The sequence below is a fragment of the Rhinolophus ferrumequinum genome, assembly GCF_004115265.2.
Source record: "Rhinolophus ferrumequinum isolate MPI-CBG mRhiFer1 chromosome 5 unlocalized genomic scaffold, mRhiFer1_v1.p scaffold_110_arrow_ctg1, whole genome shotgun sequence".
Classification (NCBI taxonomy): domain Eukaryota; kingdom Metazoa; phylum Chordata; class Mammalia; order Chiroptera; family Rhinolophidae; genus Rhinolophus; species Rhinolophus ferrumequinum.
This window is the reverse complement of record NW_022680355.1, coordinates 1,941,662-1,963,886: the sequence shown is the minus strand read 5'-3', so window position 1 is coordinate 1,963,886 and position 22,225 is coordinate 1,941,662. Positions and strand designations below refer to the sequence as shown.

Here is a 22,225-nt window from a genome sequence, read left to right as displayed (position 1 = left end):
GGTGGTGAGCACACAATGGAATATACAGATGATGTATTATAGAACTGTATACCTGAAACTTACATAATGTTATTAACCAATGTTACCCCAATAAAGTTAAATTTTTTTAAAATTGTGCTAACTTATATTTCCACAGAGTATATGAGTTCTTGCTCCTTGGCTCTCTACTTACCACGGCCTAGTACTAATCTTTATTTCTTTTCCAATTTGAAAGGTCAGACGTGGTATCTCCTTGTTCCTTTCCTCTGTATTCTTTTGATGACTAATGAGGTAGACCATTTTTTCACATACTTATTGGTCATTGCTATTTATTTTATGTGAATTGCCTATTTATAATCTTGTATTCAAATGTTTACAATTTTATTATTAATGTATATGACTTTTTATTATCAATTAGGATTAATAATAATCATTAACATTTATTTTTTACTAGGTGCCAGACATTCAAGTAATCACTGAAAAATATTCACATTTGTTTAGGCATACACATTATAAACATTTCCCCCTGTTTCTTTCACCACCCATTCGACCTTGCTCAGACTTTTTGCTGAAGAAGTTTAAATTTTAAAATTCCTTTGTGACCTCCATATTTCCTCATGTTTATGGAAGCTTTCCCTTTTGAGTAATTGTAATCATTTCCTACAACTGTTAGATTTACATTCCCATATTCTCATTTATTTGGAGGTGCTTTGTGGCATTCTCATTGTCCAAAATTATTCTAAAATATTAATTGATTTTTAATCCCAAAATAAAACTGCTGGAGCCTGATTTCATTTTTAGCAACGGACTTCAGCATTAACGTTATTTCTCAACAAGATGAAAGAATAAGAAATCAGAAGTAAGGAGGTAGCAGATAGAACGGCTCACAGTTTCTGAAATGTCAGCGCTTGGGTGGCCATGGTGATTTCCAAAAAAACGCTGGATGATTCTTTAATCTGAACCTGTCACTGCTCTTCCTGTTGTCTTCCCCTTCATCTGCACCCCCCGCCCCTTCTCCTGGGAAGTTTCCATTCTCTCCTCCCTGCTCCCTGCCCACCTAAACCCAGACATCAAATCCACACTCAAAACAAAGCTGATATTTTCAAATAGAACTTCTTCCAACTCCAAAACTTTCTCTACAGATTAATGAAATCCGACTCTATGGTCCAAATATCACTTTAAAAGCTCAGCTCCTTTCTTCTTCCACATTTAAAAATAACAGTTTTGGAGAAATGAAATACAAAACGGAGGTGTAATGCATCTCCTATGACCTCACATTTTTAGGGTTATTTTTTCTTTCCAACTGATCCTGCATTCATGCTAATGTCCCTTTTTTGGATCCTTAAAAGGACTCAGTTATTCCATCAAAAGCCAAAAGGAAAATAAACTGTGTTTCTCAGTCAATGTGAGGTGCTAACAAAGGACTTAGCGTTTGGAGAACAGTTTTGATTAAGGGGGAAGAATCAATTTTAGTTGCCAGTTTTTCCTTCAAGAAAAAAAAACAACTGGCTAAGTGTCTTTGTATAAAGAAAGGCACAGTGTTTTGTTTATTTGTTTTCAGAATCTGCCTTTAAGAAATTTCTAGAAGGGAAACATTAGCTAAGGAAAATTATCATTAAATAATGAGTCTTGTTGTCTCAAAGTGAGAGGAAAAGTTTGCAGAGATGAATCTGAGTATCAGCACCAAAATTTTTTGTCTTCTGATTATCATTTAAATTCCCAAACATGATGGAATTATTCAAGATTTTAAAAAATTGTGTGTGTAGGGGTGTGTGTGTGTATATGTGTGTGTGTGTCTATGCTTAAAGACAGATGGTCGATCATAAAAGTTGTACTACTTCATACTGAATTAAATTGGAGAAAAACTGTGTTTAGTTGGTGCTGTTCAAAAAGCACAAAATAAGAAAAGGTTGATATGAAAAAAAATCCATTTCCCTCTGTCAAAGTACATAGTTCAAGTCTCTTTGTTTTATTTAAACGATATCCATGTATGTCAGGCAGTCTGTTTTGGACTCCTTTGCTGGTGTTAAAGATGGAAATAAAACCATTAATTTGAATATACAGAGGGTGCCAAAAAAAATGTATACACATTTTAAGAAAGGAAAACTGTATTAAAATTGCAATACTCAATATATACCAATAAAAAAAAGAGGAATACAAGTCACGTTTGACTTCTGCAATGACGAGAGGTGCTCAAAGTGGTTACCATCAGTGTCCAGACACTTCTGATGATGGCAAACTACTGCTTGAGCAACGTTGACCAAAGTGTCCACTTGTATACATTATTTTGGCATCCCTGGTATGTGTGTGTCCCCATACATATATGTTTATGTGCATATGTACACATAAGTGTATATACATATATACACAAACATAATTATATATGTATGTATGTACATGGAACATACATATAAAACATTATGTAGTACTTATCAAAACAAACGGCATATTTTGAAAGAAAAAATTGGTTAGGAACACAAATCAGCAGATTACTTCTCCTCCCCTAGGGAGATCTGAGATTTTTAAGGTCCTGAGCATAAAATGCTTCCAGCCTTTTCCAGCAGGCGCAACACCAAGGTGGTGTCTCAAAAGACAAACATACTTTTGGGGTAGATAACTGTTTCCTTGGCCTCTGAATAACTGTGGCCACATTCTCAGGAAGAAAACTGTGGCCTATTTTGCCAGTTATTTTATTTTTTCAGAGTAGGAAAATTCCCACCGTAAGGCACAGGAATTAACGTCCCTAAAAGAAAAGGCCTTCTGCTCGTGACCATTAGGAGGGTGTCTCTCAGCTTCTCCTCTATAGTGACATGTAATCAGGATGCAGCCTCTATATTACTTTCTAGAATTTTCTAGAATCCGGAGCATGTGTGGTGTGTGTGTGTGTGTGTGTGTGTGTGTGTGTGTATCTCTGAATGTCTTCAAGTGCACATGAAAAAATCCAGCAGAATTTAACTGTAGTTGCTATTAGTCGATCTCAAAACTGTCTCATTTCCTTTCTCTCTCTCATCTTTAGGATATTATATTGTTATTACTTATCCCCCAATTTCACAGGCATTTGTAAATCCCTGAGTCTGGCAGTCTGCCTGGTCCTGTGGGTGCAAGGATTCTTTATTTCTTCATTTATTTCAACCCATCCCATTCCATACAGTATTTGCAATACACGTATGCAAACCTGAAGAAAGATTCCTGCCCTGGAAGAGCTTACAGTCCTGTGTTGTTTTTTTTTTGCCATTTGCAGAGTCAATTCTTAAAATATAAGATGTCTAATCTTGGTTTATAAATATTTGGAGCCAAATCAGTTTTCATAATGGAATGCTCTGGTATGGTGTCGTGTCAACAGATATGGATCAGGGCAAGGGCCACCTGTGTTACACTTGTCTAAATAACGGAGCCCATGATTACACAGGAAGAACAGAGTTCATGTTTCATCAAATCAGTAGTTTGTCCACTGGCATAGCCACAAGGCACTGATATACTAGAAAAGATGAAAATAACAAAAGATAAATGTGAAAATAGTTGAAAAAGTTAAAATGCTGATACGATTTTTTTAAGTGGTAGACTTAGAAACTTGGACTTCTGTCATCAAAGATTTGAACCCTTGGAAAAAGAATATTTTATTCCATGAACCATAGTTGGCGAAGTTATAGCCCTTTTCTTACTGTGTTTTTTAATCTCAGGAATACAGAGCTCCTTCGATGACCTTTATTTGACTTATTTGAATGTCATCATACACATCTTTTAAAATATGGAGCTTTGGAGTCCAATCCTGGGCTATTATCTAGATTGGAGTCTATATCGATAAAGCAAGAGACATTCTGACTATGGTTTTAACCCTAGGTTTTAACTAGGTTTTAAACCCTAGTTTTAACCCTAGAGCATGTTTGAGTCCATTTTTTTTAAAGACAAACGTTTTTAACAAGAATTATTGTGTCTTAGGTTGGCTTCTTCCAGCGTGGACATTAAGACGATTAGAAAAAAGCAATTTATTTGAGAAATAATCCAAAGAAAACATTGCTAAGGGAGAAGGGAAGACATGTGGAAATGAAGGATATAATAAAAAGATTAACATCAAGGGCTGACCCAGTGGGCAACCAGGGGCTCTGTCTCGCTGGGGAAATCTGGGAGATGGGGAAGTATGTGCCTCAGAGTTCTCCCACTTGATGGGGTAAAGAAGCTGTGACAGCTCCTGTCCCTAGTTATCGTCCAATTCCTATCCCTCATTGGCTGAAGGTTATGGCGAGGGCACTTCCAGCCTGCCTTCGCCCAGCCAAGAGAAGCTTTCCAGAGAAGAATCATAGTTGCTTGCGGCCTGACACCGTACCTATGTTCTGGAAAGGTGAGTTCTGAGGGTTGTGGCTATAAATCATTTTCTTGTGCAAATTCCATTAAACCAACTTAATTCCTTGATCGCTTTTCCATATGGAGCGGTCAAATATATCCCCCGCCCTTCTTTTTTTCCATTTTCACTTCTGTTCTACTAGAATGAACCAATTATAGTTTTGACCATTGTAAGTTTTCTTCTGTGGCCATAAATTCTATCAAGCTGGTTTTCTCATCTCTACATCTAAACTTGACACTGCAGATGTAGCCATTGTCATTTTTATTTTTTGTTTGATTGCATCCACCAACAATAACCCTATAAATTAGATTAAGAAAAAAATAGAGACTGTATATTAACCAGTCACTGAGATCACTGCAAGCATTACCCCTCAAATAGCCTAAGATTGCTCATTGCCCAGGACGGCTAATAACCCAGCTCTACCTCTTCCTAGTTGTGTGAACTTTAGTGAACTTATAGGGTAGCCTCCTTAAACCTCAATTTACTCCTTTGCAAAACTGTGCTAATAATATTATATTAAAGATGTGGTCTTATATATAGTAAAATAAAACCGGGTCTTCTATTAATTTTTGCTCCAAGAGACGCATTAGAGCTGATGGTCTGGCTAAGTCTTATTTTCGGGAAAACACAGTACTGCTTGCCTCTTAGGGTTGTTGCTGGTAGAGGAATAGTAAAACAATATATTTAAAGAGACTGGTACACGGTAGGTACTAAGCACATGCTTTTTCCCTTTTCCTTTCCTTAAGATGCGTGCCTTGAGTCTAGAGGATGGGAGAAACGGTGTTATGATGAATTTCTTAAGCATTTCTAGAAAGTTGGCCTTCCTAAGTGCAGAAGGGTTTGAGATCTACTGGTTTGTGTGTCATTTTGAGCAATTACAGTGAAGTTCCAACATCCTTTCAAAAATGTCTTAAGAAAGGTGTGATTTGCTATTCTTATTTGTATAATTCTCACTCTGCAGTCATCATTTCAGGATGCTCTATGTGTTAGGTATAATCATGAGCTTAGATTGTTTCTATAAAATTTGAGCATGTGTTTTTGTCTTTTTTAGATTTAATTGTGGGTGCATTTGGAGCAGGAAAAGTTGCTGTTTACAGGTATGTGGTTGGTGACATGCAAATGTTTTTTACTGAAGTATAATTGACATATAACATTATATTAGTTTCAGGCATACAGCACAATGATTCAATATTTGTATATATTGTGAAATGGTCACCACAATTAGTCTAGTTACCATCCATCACCATATATAGTCACAAATTTTTTTTTGTTGTGATGAGAACTTCTAAGATCGACTCTCTCAGCAACTTTCAAATATACAATACAGTATTATTAACTATAGTCACCATGCTGTACATTACATCCCAGGACTTACCTACTTTATAACTGGAAGTTTGTACCTTTTCACCACCTTCACCCATGCCCCACGCCACCCCATACCATCATCCTCTACCCCCCGCTCTGGCAACCACCCATCTGTTCTCTATATCTATGTGTTTGTTTTTTGTTGTTGTTGTTGTTGTTGTTGTTTTAGATTCCACATATGAGTTCATACGGTATTTGTCTTTGTCTGAATTTTTTCATTTAGCATGATGATCTCAGGGTCCTTACATGTTGTCGAAATAGCAAGATGTCTTTTTTATGGCTGAATGATATTCTATTGTATACTCATATGTACACCACATTTCCTTTATTCATTCATCTATCAATGAACATGTTGTTCTAATTGTTTCAAATGCATTTCCTTTTTGTTGCTAGTTTTGCCTTTAAAAAGATATACCAACCATTTATTTTGGAGAACATTTAGATGCTCTTTTTAAAGTTTGGAGGAATTTTTGTCATCATTTTCTTTCCTTTCTTTCATCCCTCTGTCTTTTTATTCTCACACATTATGACCACAATTCCACCTCCTATTAACATATTGTGAAATAAGATAAATCTTAGCAGAACTTATCAAATGAAACACTTTTCAGATGTTACTATATTTGAATGTTTTCTGTTGCTTTGGAAATGCATTAAAATGTGCTTATAGAAGGAATATGGGATGGGAGAATGTTAAAATGTACCCTGGCCTTTGTAATCACGTGTGGACACTAAGTTCAGGAATAGAACATACGCGGGATTCATAGCCTCCAATAGCAAGCACTGAACAGCAGTTCAGATGTGACTGGTGTGATTTCAAAAACCTGGTCATTCCACAAACTCACTAATTTGTAATCTTGGCCAAGTTCCTATAACTTTCTGAGTCTCTGGTTTTTCATCTATAAAATGGGGATAACAATATTTGCTTTATAAGGTTATTTTTGTTAAAAAGATTAAGTGAGAAACTGCATGTAAAGTACACAAAGTAGCAACGGGTGGACAGTTGGTGCTCAAAAATTTTAGATTATTTTTCTTGTTAAAAAAAAAAATTGTATAGGAACTCAAGACGCTAGGTCAGGATGTCAAGACAAAAGGCAGAAGGCACATGTTGTTAACCTAACTCAACTCCCAGAGAGATTGTAAGTTAGGTTTCCTCAACTAGGTAAGATTTTCTTCTTCAACCGTCCCAAGACATACTCACAGGGCTGATTTATACCAGCCACTCTCCACTTCAAGTTGTAGGGAATGAGATGATTGAAACTCTCAGAATAGCAGAAGGATGAGGCTGTGTTTGAGGTGATCTTGAGGATGCGTCCCTTAGATCTGATGGAATAAAACTCTCGGTCCAGCTGCTGGCTGTGAATCCACCACCACATTTGTGCCAAGGTCATATATTCCATTGGCTGGTTCCCAGCCAATTACTGGGCACCACAGGGATATAAATACAGGCCCATTCCTGTGAGACGTGGAGCTCCTCTAACAGGCAACTTTGGCTCAAGGACCCCGCCCACCCGGGCTCTGTCTGGGGCTTCCTTACTGCACCCCCTTTATTCCACTCCCACCCCTTTATTCCTCCTAGGTGTTTGCCCCACTAAATGCCTTGCATGTCGAATCCTGCCTTATGGGCTGCTTTTCCTAGGACTGGAGCTAACACAATATTGAAAACAAAACTAGGTAACAGAGTGCAGATAAATAGCATAAAGGATTTTAGGAAAATCCCCAGCGGGCCCCATTGTGGTTATGGTGAAATTGTTTCAAGTCCTGTCCTAAGCAACACTGTCTCAAGGCACAGCCCTCCCACCTGTCAGAGGAAAACATATGCAACCCAGTATCGTTTCATATTGTCATCTGGAGACTGGGCTTGCAGCTATCATATCTTGGAACTAACTGGGCTTTAAAAATCGCCCCATCTCCTTTCTCTACGACTTACATTCCCATCTGGTTTTGCTCACCTGGGTGGTGGGAGTTGAGTTTACTCTATTGGCTGCACATTAGAATCACCTGGAAGGTTTGTTTAACATTCCAATGCCTGGCCCCGACCCCACAGGTTCTGATTCAATTCACCTGTGGTGGGGCCTGGGTGTATTACCTGTTTTAAAACTCCGTGAATGCTTATATTGTGCAGTTGGGATTGAGAACCACAGCCCTGCGTGAAGTACAGCATGATTCTGTCAACCCACCCTCACGTGTTTAGGCAAATCTGCAAAGCTTGGCTAGAACATTGTCAACCCAACTAAACAATCATCCACCGATAAGGCAAGAAAATTTGCAAAACTCAAGCACTTACAGACACGAGTGACCGTAGGATGTAGTTCCTCAAATATGAATAGAGATATAGTCGCAGAGCCCAGAGAAGTATTTCACAGCAAAATCACCAAAATACCATGAGTGCCCTCCATGAACAAAGCAGGTGTGTGAATGCGGCTTTTCTTGACCGGCCTATGACATCCTTTATTTGTATTTGCACGCTACCAGATGTAATTAATTGAGTCTGGTGCCCACCTGTTCCCGCAAATTCTTGGCACAAAAGCTGGGAATGTTGGCAGGGATCCCTAGAAGTGGAGTAGGGTTCTGCCTGTGGCTCCTGTGGCTCATCTAAACCCTGCGTTTTCCCCCTGCAGAGCGAGGCCAGTGGTGACCGTGGGCGCCCAGCTCCTGCTACACCCAATGATTGTCAATCTGGAGAATAAAACCTGCCAGATTCCAGAGTCCACGACCTCTGTGGCCTGGTGAGTCAGTCCATTCAAATGACCTGCGGATCTCGTGACGACGCAGCTTCTGGGTCAGTAGGGCTGGCTTGGGGCCTGAGACTCTGCACTTCTAAAGAACAGAGCTCCAAGGGGCTGCTATGCTGCAGGTCTGTGCACCAAGGTTGAGTAGCGAGGAGTTAGTCTTTCCAAACAAACACAAACAAACAAACAAACGCCGGGATCTATGACATGATGATCTTTTGCTGTAACTTATCACATGAAGGCTACTTCTCCAATCTACAGGTTCCAAGTGAGGTGACAGGTACAGGTGACTCTTGAATGGCACAGGTTTGAACCACGCGGGTCCACTTATATGCATTTTTTTTTTTTCAATAAATGCAGTCGGCCTTTCCTGTCTGCTGGTTTCACATCCCCGGATTCAAATGACCACTGATCAAAAACAGTATTTTTGCGTCCCCAGCCGCAGATTCCCAACCACGCATGTAAAATACTGTTTCCATTAGTGATTGGTTGAATCCGCCAATGCAAGGGGCCAACTGTAGAGTCAAAAGTTGCATGTGAGTATAACGCTAAGCGAAATAAGTCAGACAGAAAAAGCAGAGAACCATATGATTTCACTGATATGTGGTATATAAACCAGAAACAACAAAAGAACAAGACAAACAAATGAGAAATAAGAACTCATAGACACAGACAATAGTTTAGTGGTTACCAGAGGGTAAGGGGGGTGGGGAGTGGAAGATGAGGGTAAGGGGGATCAAATATATGGTGATGGAAGGAGAACTGACTCTGGGTGGTGAACACACAATGGGATTTATAGATGATGTAATACAGAATTGTACACCTGAAATCTATGTAATTTTACTAACAATTGTCACCCCAATAAATTAAAAAAAAAAAAAGTTGCATGTGGATTTTCAACCGCAAGGGTTCAGCGACCCTAAGCCCCACCTTATTGAAGGGTCAATTATATAAAACCATTTGGAAAAATTCGCAGTGAAGCAAATGTTGGAGATCTCTTTTAAATTCTTGGCATATTAAAAGAAACATTGACCAATCTGAAAATACAATCACATACCTTGACTTTTGCATTTGCATATGTTAGGGGTACCACTTTTCAGATATATAATACCTTTTTTGTAAATAGTCAAGCTTGTGTTACATTACCTGGTTTCCTGTGCTGAAAACGGATGTCAGTTTTCTACCTTAGCATGGACAGTTAGACAGAAAGTAAACATTATGAAAACAGAGATTTTTGTATCCTAAACTATATTTTTGTGGCCATGATCTCATCATCAGGAATCACAGGAGAGGTAATGGTTCCTTTGCCTGGGCCATAAGAGAGCATGACATATACAGTTTCAGAAAGTGTTCCTTTTGAATCATTCCAGTCATCCAAAGGGACTAGGAGATGGAACTTGATTGGAACACAGCCACTTTGTGTCAATATGTAGGTCCCCGAGGATCAGAAGTTTGTCCTACTGGGTAATGCTAGCAGGATATATCCTCTCAAAAATCAACAAATTCTTGAAGTGTTTGAGATTTGCCCTCATTTTCCAGAAGATATGGTCTAACTCAGGCAACATGTTTGGTTCCTGAGAATGTCAGAATGCAGAACAAACGAGTCTTGACCCAAAGAAGCTGCAGTATTTCCAGACAGTTTCAACGTGTTGTTGATGGCAGTACCATACCAGAGTCAAAGGCTTTGAAGGGGAAGCGTGGGGAATGAGAAGGACCCTGAAGAATTTTTTTGAAAAATATCCTTTGTGGGGAGCTCCTCATTCTTGGAGGCCTGTCCTCTCCTTAACCAGTTTTGGGAAGTAGCTGGGAACTGCCCTGAGCACTTTTTTAAATGGTTTAAAACCATAAAATATTATAATGAAAACCTGATCTGAGAAAATATGTGAAAGAGCTAGCATCTATCCTTATTCTGGCACGATTACATGAACTTGAAATGAGCTGTGAGAGTTACTTGGGCATGAGTATTAAAAATTCAGTATTTCCCCAAATAGTCCTATGTTTGCACATTCACAGCTGAACGGACTCTAGACTGAATTCTTTTAAGCATATGTGTGTGTGGCACGCTCTGGGATAGTGATATTGTTTAAAACTAGATCATTTTTTCTAAGGATTTTAGGTTTTTTTTTAATTTCAATATTTTAATAGACTATGTGATATATTTGTTTTTATGGAAAGACTTTGTAACAAGAAAATGTTTCTCTTCATGACCCATTTTCTTTGTTGCATTAAATCATATTATTAAGATAAAATGCCATTTATGTTGACAGATGTATAATGTATGTCTTTATTATTTATTTGATTCTATTGCATACATTTTCGGAAAGATGTTTCAATTTCACATTCAAAAATTTTGAATAGTGGCTCAGAGCTTTAAAAGATGGAAAGTTAACAGCTGGTTCAGTCTAGAATGTCTTTCTCTGATACCGTTCTAATTTGTTCTGGAAATTTAGCTCAGTTTTTCCAAAATGATTGAAAGGCATTTGTTGATTTTCTTTTCTGTAATTTTGGTCTGTATTTGATATAACTTGGTATTGTACATCTGAAAACTATTAAGTAAACTCCAACTGGGAAATAGTTCTTCACTTCCATTGATAGGAATTTCTGAGTCTTTCAAGCAGCTGTGTAGTTTTATAAAGTATCTGCTACTAGAAGTTCTAAATTAGAAATAAAAACATAAAGCCAGCTCAATAAATCTTACTATAATTGTTACTAACCCATCAGAAAAATAAAAACTACTTAGTAACTATTTCCATTTTATAAATGTAAAAACCCATAACTATCCACTTTTCAAATCTGAAAAACAATTTCAGCTATGCCTAACATTATGTAAAATCTGATCTTTGCTATCAATGAAATAGGATTGACCCGGTTAGATTGAAAAATGAATTGCTTTCTACTTTTAAATCCTGTTTCGCATTTATCTCATTCTTTCTCATTTATGGATATGAGCACCGGCACGTCACAGTCATTGTTCCAAACTTTATAGATTGGTTTAGGACTAGTGTTAGAGGATTTGTAGTGGATTGTCCTGCCTCTGACACATCACAAGCACTGCAGACAGTTTCAATGGTTGTGTTCTAATCAGTCCTATTCAAACCATAATACACCACATTGAATACGACCATAAATTCTAGCTTGAAATTTTAACTCGATTAATTATTATTAATAACTCACAGCTTTCTCAGACAACCAAGTACTTCCAAAAAAAGAAATTGGACTCAGAAAAAATTCCAATTTTGAAAGCCAGACCTGCTGAAAAATTTGAAGATGTGATTACCTATTCATCTTTCTTGAAATACTTTAATGGAAGTAGAAGTGGGCTGGAATTTGTGATTTCTCTGGGGAAGTGGTAAAAACGCTGTAATAGCAGAGACATCTCAGGAAACTTTTGGCTTAATGGCATGTGGCAAATTATTTACCCTGAAGGGAAACATTGACTGAGGTCACGGTAGATAGATGAATCCCAGATGTGACACATTTTCATTATGTTTGACACAGGAAGCTGACACATAATTAAAGTATGATTGGGGATTATTTTCTCCTTTTGGATTCTGTAGAAATATTCTAATCATACTCTAGTATTTTACTAGTAAAAATGTTAAAACTGTCATTAAGTCGTACTTAGGTACTTCCTTATATTTTTACTGTTTTAGAAATATGAAAAAGCCCCAACTCAAATGCTGGCTGTTAGGACTTGAACATTTTCAGGAGGGAGGTGAGCACATCCAGCCAAGTCACAGTCAACCGGTCATGTCTTATTCCCTCCACAGTCACAGAACAGGCCCAAGCGTGGGTCACCTGATAAGCCATGGCAGACCTCTCTCTGAATTGAGTGTAGGTCACGTTCAAGGCAAAACTGTAAAGTACCTGTTGTGCACATCTGCCCTCTTTTTATGGTCAGACGCCATGTCGCTGTGCCTACCTCGCTTGAGACAGCCACTCTATGCCCTTATGTTCTTTCTCTCTCCCTTCCCTCTTCCAGTGTTTCTGCCTCAAATTGTACCCTACCCCTAGCATTTCCCCCACAGTTCGCATCTACTTCCAAGCGGAGTGGGGCTGTGGGTTAACCACACACCACCGTGCCCCAGGCCTCTGAGGAGCAAACTCAAGTTCTGGAACATGACTTTCAGAGAGAGCCCTGGCTCCTGCTTATCTTCCCCATCGCGGTCTAACTCACCAGCCACAGCGAATTTCTTCAGGTTCCTCAAATGGGGTCATGTTCTTGCTCATCTCCTGGCTCTACCACTAGCTGTTCCCCTGCCTTACTGTCCCGTTCCTCACTTCCTGGTGCGTGGAAGATACTCATTTGTCGAATAAAGACAGCAAGTAATTGATGAATCAAGCCATTAATTAAATCCCATGACCTCTAGTAATATTTTCAAGTATTATATTCCTATGTAATAACGTCACCTGTCTTAATTGTATTAGTGTTGTAGCCAACTGGTAGATACACACACACACACACACACACATATGCCTATATGTGTATATATACTGATAAATATATGCATATTAATTTTTTTAGTTGTGAGTATATAATAGAGGTATAGAGAAAAATAATGTATTCATTTTATCTGGGGTGAGGTAAAGGAAGAGTTCTACTTCAGATTCAAAACTTTATTAATCAATATATTGTTGACTATTATTTTCCGTAGCTTTTCCTTAAGAGTATGTGCGTCTGTAACAGGCCAGAGCATTCCAAACACAATAGGTGAGCATGTTTTCCTTGTTATACTCCTATAATATATTAAGAAAAATCAACTGTAAGCATTTCTCTGCACAGACCACATAAAACTTTTAACGAGCTCTTTATTAATACCAAGATTTCTAGTGTGTATATGTGGAACCTTCTACATAAATATTACTTGAATAATTGCTGTTAATATTACCTATGAAAACATAGAATTGGGGGAAATGACCATTTGTGTTAAACGATTACACAAGTTTTTTTTTAGTTTGGGGAGTAGTTTATAAAATTTTCCTCAGCTCCTGTATTGTTTTCGATCCCAGCTTTGAAAAAAAAAAAAAAAGTTTCCTGAGTAAGCAAGTTGAAATAGGAACTCATACCTCTGATAAAGCACCACATTCACTGCATACTTTTCTTTTCCTGATTATATTTACTTTATTTCTGTCCTTCAGGCCTGACTGCCGAGGTGCAATTAGATTCCTTGAAACAAAAAGGAGCCGTTAAACGCACACTGTTCCTTGAGAACCACCAGTCACATCTCGTCTTCCCCCTAATGATAAAGCAGCAGAAATCCCACCAATGCCAGGACTTTATGGTTTACCTGCGAGTAAGTGTTCCAGAATCACCTTTCTGGCCTCTCACATTCAAAGCCAAATTCCAACTATGTTTCTCCACTTCAGCATCATATTGTCCACCTCTATTTTCATATTATAGGAGGAAAGTTTATTATAAAGACTCACACTTCCATTTCCAGTCTAACTTCAGCTCACCCAGTGATGTGTTGCTTTTAATTCCCATGGCTTCTTTTTGTTTTGCACACGATCTTGATAATAGCACTAACTCAGGTGGTTTTCATTTCTAACCACCTCCCCTGCAAAAAAAATATAAACGTTAAACACAATTTATTTGAATTTTTCTCCTATGTGAGTATGTTTGGCCAGATTTTATCAATGTGCATTTCAGAGCCAACTCAGGAAACTGTGTAAGCATTCAAAGCCTTTATTAAAAGTCATTTATAATTATATTTTTAAAGGAATGGATTTTTACAATGACTCCAAAACCTACTGTGAAATATAAAAAGCTAGAATATTTATGATACAATTATTCCATCTTTTTAGCAGTTGTGAGGTTGTTCTCACTTGCATTCTGTCTCTTCCTCTCACAGACTTAGTGAGGGGAACTCTGGTGAAGGCGAGGTTTACAAACACGCTCTGGAATGAAAAGCTGGGCTCCTGAGCTTTGAGTCCCCTTCCGACGGTGACTGGCCCACAGCTGAAGGGTGGCATGTCACCACAGGGTGCAGGGTGTTGTTTCCTCTGTGCTCAGGGCTTGCTACTGGTGCCACTCACTCACCTCACAGGAGTTCTGTTCCTTTTTCTGAGGGAACTCCAAATATGCTGAAGGTGTTTTGAAGTTCATGCCAATGGAGAGCTTGAAGAGATGGTAAGAGAGGAAGAGAATCAAGATGTTTTCTTCCTCTGAGTCCAAGAGGACTCATACATTCTGCCCACTTCATGCAAATAAAAATCCCAATTCATGAAACCTCCAATGACATGTATTTCCTACATAAGTGTGATTTTTTTTTTTACTTTGCATTTTGACCCATCAGGGTGAGTTTCGAAAATCTGGAGAACCTAAAGATTACCGGTAGCAGCATATATTTCAGTGAAGCCACAGCTCTACGTGATTCATCTCTGAGCATATATTCATTAAGCTGGCTACGACCACTGTGTGCTTAAGCCTGCTGTGGCGATAATTACTTCATCATTCACTTTCATTGAACAAAGTCAAATGCCTTTCCCAGGCTAACATCTTGCAGCTATTTCACAGAGCCGTTCTCAAGTTGGTGATTATTTTCCCTAGGATGAAACAGAATTTCGAGATAAATTATCTCCAATCAACATTAGTTTGAATTATAGTTTGGATGAATCCACCTTTAAGGAAGGCCTGGAAGTGAAACCAATATTGAACCACTACAGGGAGCATGTTGTTACTGAACAGGTAGGTCCTTGACGGTCTTTGATGGTGTATTCTTTGTCAGGTCCTAGGCGTTGCTCCTGTGACCTTAAGACGGAATCCAGCCCCTTTTGTTTTCTTTCTGGCGCACAAACATATAACAGTTGGGAGATTTTCCTAACATGTTTCCTGAACACACTGCATCATTGTGTTTCCGGAAGCCCTTCCCTTGGTGCCACCAAGATTTAATTTGTTCAAAATGCAGCTGAAATGGAAGCAATACAGCCTGTAATCCTCAAAACATTGCCAGAGTAGCATTCCTTATAGACATTTCGGGATGAATTGGAATTGGGCTGTTATGTAAACTCGCCTATATCAGGAGGTCACTGCCTCACATTGGGTTTCTAGCTGGGTAGAATTATGCCTGGTGAAATAAAAGCGTGGGTTTAATTTGTGGAATCGTTCATAATTTTCAAGAAAAAGGATGTGATTCAGGGTTTCCAAGATTATTCCTGATGCATGTTTGCACAACACAGGCTCACATCCTGGTGGACTGTGGAGAAGACAATATGTGCATTCCAGACTTGAAGCTGTCAGCTAGACCGTAAGTTTAAATAAATAAACGTGTACATTTTATCTAATAGAATACAGGTGTTTACTTAAAGGTCCTCTGGAGAAAGTATACACTTCCAGCTACTACCAAAAAACAGTGTGCTGCATGAAATTCTTGAGCTTGGCTACACTTTTGAGTGAGCCTGTGGTTTGGGTCAGTTCTTTGTCATTGGTGTCAAGTGACACACCCTAAGATTTCGCCTGGGCTGTTTCATCTTTCAGCAGAAGTGAAAAGAAAAATGTTTTTGTTCAAAGTCAACTCATCTATGGGGTGGTTCAGGTTGTATTTACTTGTCTCAGTTCTGTGGGCAAAGGATTCAGACAGGCTGGTTCTATCAACACCTTTGCCGAACTGGTTTTGGAAGTACCCCATGATTCAAAGGCATCCTTAAAATTGTCAAAACAAAATCAACTCTAATTTGCTGAGGAAAAAATGTCCTGGCACTCTATGGAGTAAAGCAGAGCTGTCACATAATCAAAGGGTGTCCCAGTTGCCTGTAATGGAAAGTCACCAGTCCAGCACTGTTCATTGCACTGCATTGTGTTATGGAAAGAAATGGGACTAAGATGTAAAACATCCTAAGGTGGAAAAGGCAGATTCATGCTTCTTCACCCCCACCCCTCCAGGACCTGTCTCTGCCAGCGTTTGAAATCTGCTTGCTACTCTCTCCAGGAGACTTTCTCCAAATTTTACAATTAACCCAGTGTCCAAAGCAATAGTTTTGATTAAGGGTCAAAAGTGAACAGGCATTTCCAAATGTTGGTTCAATTTGAAGTGTGGAGTAAATTAAATTTCCTCAAAATACCCCAGTCAGCTATCTGCGGCCTCCTTTTCTCTGCCTCTTTTGTCCCCTCTGTTCACTTTGCAGTACACATCTGCCCTCTGAGTTTCTAACCCATCTCTCTCCCTTTTTTTCTCACTGCACATCTTCTTCCTGTTGGATGTTTCCGAGGGTGTATTGGAGCTGCCTCATTCTGGCCTGTGAGCCAGTTGTTCAATTTTCTAGAATTTGTGCTGGCAGGTTGTTAAGTATGTCAGCAACTTGAAATTGACCACAGTGGGAGAGGTCACTAGAATCGGCAAATGCTACAAATCAGTACTATTTTTTTTCTTTTTAAGAACCGGTTTCTAACCATTTACCACCACCGGATGTTTTCCTGCCCTTGCCATCCAGACATGGTTCTCTTAATTCTTCTCACCACCCCTTCATGACAACCCATCTTCTTTTTGTCCCAGTCTTACATTTCCACATCTCCGTTCTTTTCCTCTCAGATAAATCCTTAAGAAAAATATCCATGAATCCAGAGAAGTATAGTATCTAATGATTCCTTTTAAACTGCATTTCTAGAGATAAGCATCAGGTCATCATTGGGGATGAAAATCACCTTATGCTCATAATCAATGCACGAAACGAAGGAGAAGGAGCTTATGAAGCAGAACTCTTTGTGATAATACCAGAAGAGGCAGACTATGTCGGGATTGAACGCAGCAGCAAGGTAATGCCTACAAATTATTTGAAGTAGTAAAGAACTAAGTATGTTTTTGAAGTCAGATCAACGTTAAGTAGAGCCATCTTAGCTGTGAGTTCCTTCCTAAATAAAAGAGACCAAAATGGCACCTTACTTTGTTAATCATGAGCCAGGAAGGGGGATCGTCAGAAGCAGTATTATTCTCTTTCTTGGCCATAATGCAAAGATAAATCGGGCAAAGTGTGAATGCTAAAGCAAGGAAGAGGATACAACTGGCTGAAAAAAGCAGCTTACCCATTGCTGGATTTATCAGCTAAATTCCTAAGCTAGCTCCCACCCACCCTCACGGGCTGTTTTCAGGTCTTTGTCTTGAGTTCCTTCCTTTAAGTTTCAGTCAGGTCCCAGGAGGTCTGGTTCTCATTACTGCTTATGGAGGAAGGTCCAACCAATCCCAGCTGAGCACTGATAACAGCCTGGACAGGCACTGGCAATGCCACACATTCGGTTTTCTTTCTTCTTCGTCTACCTTTTCGGGACTAGGACTAAGATAAGCCAGGTCTTCGTCATTTGCCAGTCCTGCAATGCCACTATTTATTAAACAGACACCAATGTTTTCTATCGCCTTTCCTTCCTTATCAGAACATGAATCTTCCCACTCAGAGTATTCTCAGGGTCTGCAGTATTTATAATCGGTTGATCTAAAAAACCGTTACAAACGCATTGTATTAGGTTGGTGCAAAAGTAATTGCAGTTTTTGCAATTATTTTTAACCTTTAAGTTGCAATTACTTTTGCACCAACCTAATAGGATAATGGAGAGAGTCCCTTGTTTTCAGAAATCTGCGGACTCACAATTAAGGGCAGATTTAACATTCTTTCATAAGCATCACCACACTTCACAAAGAGGTAGGCACAATGGGTGCTTCTTCATGACTTTTTGATGGATTTGTCATTTAATTACAATTTATTAAATGTCTTCTAGTTTCCAAATGCTGCACGTTCTGAGGAGTTTCAACATTCTAATGATTAAATAATTTAACAAAAAGTTAATTCTTCTAAAGAGGTGTTAACAAACTGTTGTGATATTGGTATTTTACAGGCATTTAAAAACATAAAGAATATATAATTCTCTATTCACGCCTCTAGTTTCATGGCTTATGTTTTTTTAAAATTATCTTCTTAGTAAAAAAAATAAATCCAGGTGAGTAATAATCATGTATCTTTGACGGTCATAAAATCATTACAAGTTTCTCCTGAAGACATTTATAGAAAAATATCACCTCTAAATACTTCCATGTAGATAATATATAAGCAAACCAAAAAAATGAACTGAAGTATGTTATTTTTTTAAATGTTCCAGGGCTCTACTCACTCATATTTTTATTTCAGTTCCCTTCATGCCACTCGGACTTTGTTAAACAAAGCATCTATTCTACAATGTTCTTCTTTTAGCAAAACATCCAGTTTACTGTTCACTTTGTTGCTGCGTGGAAAACATGGGAGAGCATTTATCATTTCTATCTTTGGCTGTAAACGTTAGGCAGACATTATCCACAATCTTAAATGAGTCCTTAACTACCCTTCTATCAGTTTCCCTGGGGCAGAGACTTAGCTCGGTCTTTGAATTTGACATGACTAAGCCACATTCTGACTTCTTTGTTTTCAAGCAGTTTGAGGTTTCTGTATCTTCTTATTTAAACTCAGTTCAGGTTTTAAAAAAAAAAAAAAAAGAAAGAAAGAAAGAAAGAAAATTTTTTCTCGAGAGGAAACATATTAGGATTATCTGATCATAAGTGTTGTTATTCTTTTGTTGAAAACATTCATCTTTTCAAAAATGTAGATGCTGGTCATCTGTCTCTCTGCAAACCGTAACTGAGCCAGCCTTTATACTTCCCATCTGTGACCTTGCTTCTCCATTTTTCTAGGAATAAAGGCCTATGTGCTTTTTATCATCATCATCATCATCATCATCATTATTGTAGTAAAATATATGTAACATAAAATTTACCAATTTTAAGTGTACAGTTCGGTGGTATTAAAATTATTCACCTTGCTGTGTATCCATCACCACCATCCATCCACAGAATTCTTTTCATCGTGCAAAACTGAAACTCTGTACCCATCAAATACTAATCCCCTACTTCCCCTTTCCTCAGACCCTGGTAACCACCATTCAACTTTCTGTCTCTATGAATTGGTGTCTTGTGGGGCGGCCTGCAGGGTCTCAGCTCTTGCTCCCAACATAAGAACGCAGGATGTGGCCAAAAAGGAACACCCACGGAGCCATAGGTAGGGGAGTCATACCACTATATTCTCTCTGGCAGCCGGTGGAGACACACGCAGTAGTAGCCACATGATCCGCAGTCTGCCATTCACTTCTCTGCCTGCCAACCAACCAACCAATCAACGCAGCCCTGCAGTTACATCAGTAGCCAATTGGCTAACCGGTTACAGCCGAGGGCCAACCAAGCACAGTTGATGGTCATTCACTACCTGAGCCAGCACCTCCCCACGCGAGGCTGAGAGCCTGGAAACTGCTCTCTGGGACTCTGTCCCTACAATTGGCTATTCTAAGGACCTTGTATACTCCACTCCATTCCTCTGTCTCACACCCACCTCACATTCCACGTGTCCAGAACTATACTTTTCATCTTCTCACACTCACACTCTGCCTCATCCTCCACATATCCTATCTTAGAGAATGGCCCCAGCATCCACATAGCTTCTAAAGCCTGAGTGAGTCCTAAATCTCTCCAGTCCGTAGCCTCTTTCCATCTCACTGCCACCGTCACTGCCTTCATCCAAGCTGGCAGTGACACTTTTTCTGAGATTACCTCGACAGTCTCCTAATTCACCTCCCTATCTCCCTGCCTCTAGTCCCTTCCCTGGAGGGGAAGTTGTCTTTCTAAAATGCACATCTGACCACGTCACTCTCCTACTTAAAACCCTCACTAGCTCCCCATTGCTTTTAGGATAAAGTCCGAATCCCTGAGATGACTAACAAAGCCCTAAATTACTAGGTGTGATCAAAAACTACAGTGAATATTTAAATTAAAAAAAAATGTATTACAGCAAAAGACACATTGCCATTAAACCCCCTCAAAATACTCCCTTTCACTTCGAACACACTTATCCCATCATTTTTACCATTTTCTGAAGCAGTTCTGGAAGTCCTCTTTCGTGAGCATCTTCTTTAATTACGTTGTCTTGGCTGCTTTGATGTACTGAATGATTTTGACTTTGGGGAAGAGCCAGAAGTCACACGGTGCCAGATCGGGTGAATAAGGTGAATGAGGACACACCATAATGTTTTTATTTGACAGAAATTGCTGTACTAGAAGCGATGTGTGACACGGAGCCTTTCCATTGTGATCACAAAATACCGTGAATGCTGCTGCTGAGTGCCATCCAATGGAAAGACAGGGATTTTTAACACGGGAAGCAGTGCATCGAACCTTAGTAACAGTGTGTGACAAGTTTCAGCTTGTTCAGTGCGGTCAGGTATGAGCTATGGTTGTGAGAAGACGTGTTTTAAAGTTTTGAAGTGTGCCGTAAATCATCCTCCATCATGACAACGCTCCGTGTCACACATCACTCCTGGTATATGGCAATTTCTGTGAGATAAAAACATTATGGTGTGTCCTCATCCACTTTATTCACTGGATCTGGCATCGTGCGACTTCTGGCTCTTCTCCAAAGTCAAAATGATTCAGGACATCGAGGCAGCCACGACAGCACAACTAAAGACACTCACGAAAGAGGACTTCCAGAACTGCTTCAGAAAGTGGCAAGAATGATGGGATAAGTGTGTCTGAAGCAACAGGGAGTATTTTGAGGGGGATTAATGGCAATGAGTCTTTTACTGTAACAGTTTTTTTTTTTATTTCTACATTCACCATATTGTTTGATCACACCTCATATATCTCCCCTGCTTACCTCTTCAGACTCATCGCCATCATTGACTCGTACCTGTACCCCACACCCTAAATTCAAATAGGACGGAAATTCTTTTCAATTTCTGCAAATAGCCATGCACGCTCTCACCACAGAGAGACTGTACCTGCAGTTCCTTTTCTCTGACACACTGTACTCCCTCATCTCCTTTATCCAGTTTATTTCTTTCTACTCATTCATTAGGTCTCAATTTAATAATGACTGAGACTGCTAACATTGATTTTGCAATTGCTACGGGCTGGCACTGCTCTGAGTTCTTGCATATATTTAATTTACTTAATCCTCTTAACAGCCATATAGAGAAATGACAAGGCTATCATTATCTCCATATTTTAGATAAGGAGACATTTAATAACGTGCCCAAAGTTACATACCGTGTTTCCCCGAAAATAAGACCTAGCTGGACCATCAGCTCTAATGCGTCTTTTGGAGCAAAAATTGATATAATACCCCGTATTATATTATATTATATTATATTATATTACATTATATCATATCATATTATATTATAAAGACCTGGTGTTATATTATAGTAAAATAAGACCAGGTCTTATATTAATTTTTGCTCCAAAAAATGCATTAGAGCTGATGGTCCAGCTAGGTCTTATTTTCGGGGAAACACGGTAGTTATTATGTAGCAGAACCGAGATGGAAACCTCAGCTGTTAGGTCCCGGCCCCTATTCTTAGCCACTGTTCTGCACTGACCCCCATCAGCTTATATGTCACTTCCTTTAGGATGTCTTCTCTGATTGCTTAAGTCTACGTGCATGCCCTCCTCTCTCACTATGAATTCCTCCTACCATAAAACTTAACAAAATGTACCAACTGTGTGTTTCCATCACATGTTACAGTTGCTTGTGATCATTTATTACAACTGTTATAATAATTGGAAATTCAATGAGAACAAGGTGTCTTTTTTATCAGTGCCAGGTAAATAGCAAGAACATAGTAAATATTTTCAGTGAATGAATAAATGAATGAATGATACTCTACGAGCTATAAGCAGATTAGAATCAGAGTGTTCCTGGAACAGCTGAGGAAAATAACCTAGAAATATCTAGAAAAACAATTGTTTTTCTCACTCAGAGAGGAAATAAAGGTTAAAAAAAGAAAAAGGGTGGGGGATCTGGG

The 22,225-nt window shown here is 38.9% G+C and overlaps 1 protein-coding gene across 2 annotated transcripts in view; it reads left to right on the top strand.

The window, feature by feature from the left end:
- Positions 1-22,225, top strand: part of ITGA8 (integrin subunit alpha 8) — a 193,911-nt gene that overhangs the window by 109,789 nt on the left and 61,897 nt on the right. For both annotated transcript variants that reach the window (XM_033100690.1, XM_033100689.1), the window contains exons 14-20: positions 5,373-5,418; positions 8,305-8,412; positions 13,071-13,126; positions 13,555-13,709; positions 14,966-15,103; positions 15,595-15,662; positions 17,020-17,167. In XM_033100690.1, coding sequence (XP_032956581.1) covers positions 5,373-5,418; positions 8,305-8,412; positions 13,071-13,126; positions 13,555-13,709; positions 14,966-15,103; positions 15,595-15,662; positions 17,020-17,167 — 719 coding nt within the window. The remainder of the gene's footprint in view (positions 1-5,372; positions 5,419-8,304; positions 8,413-13,070; positions 13,127-13,554; positions 13,710-14,965; positions 15,104-15,594; positions 15,663-17,019; positions 17,168-22,225) is intronic.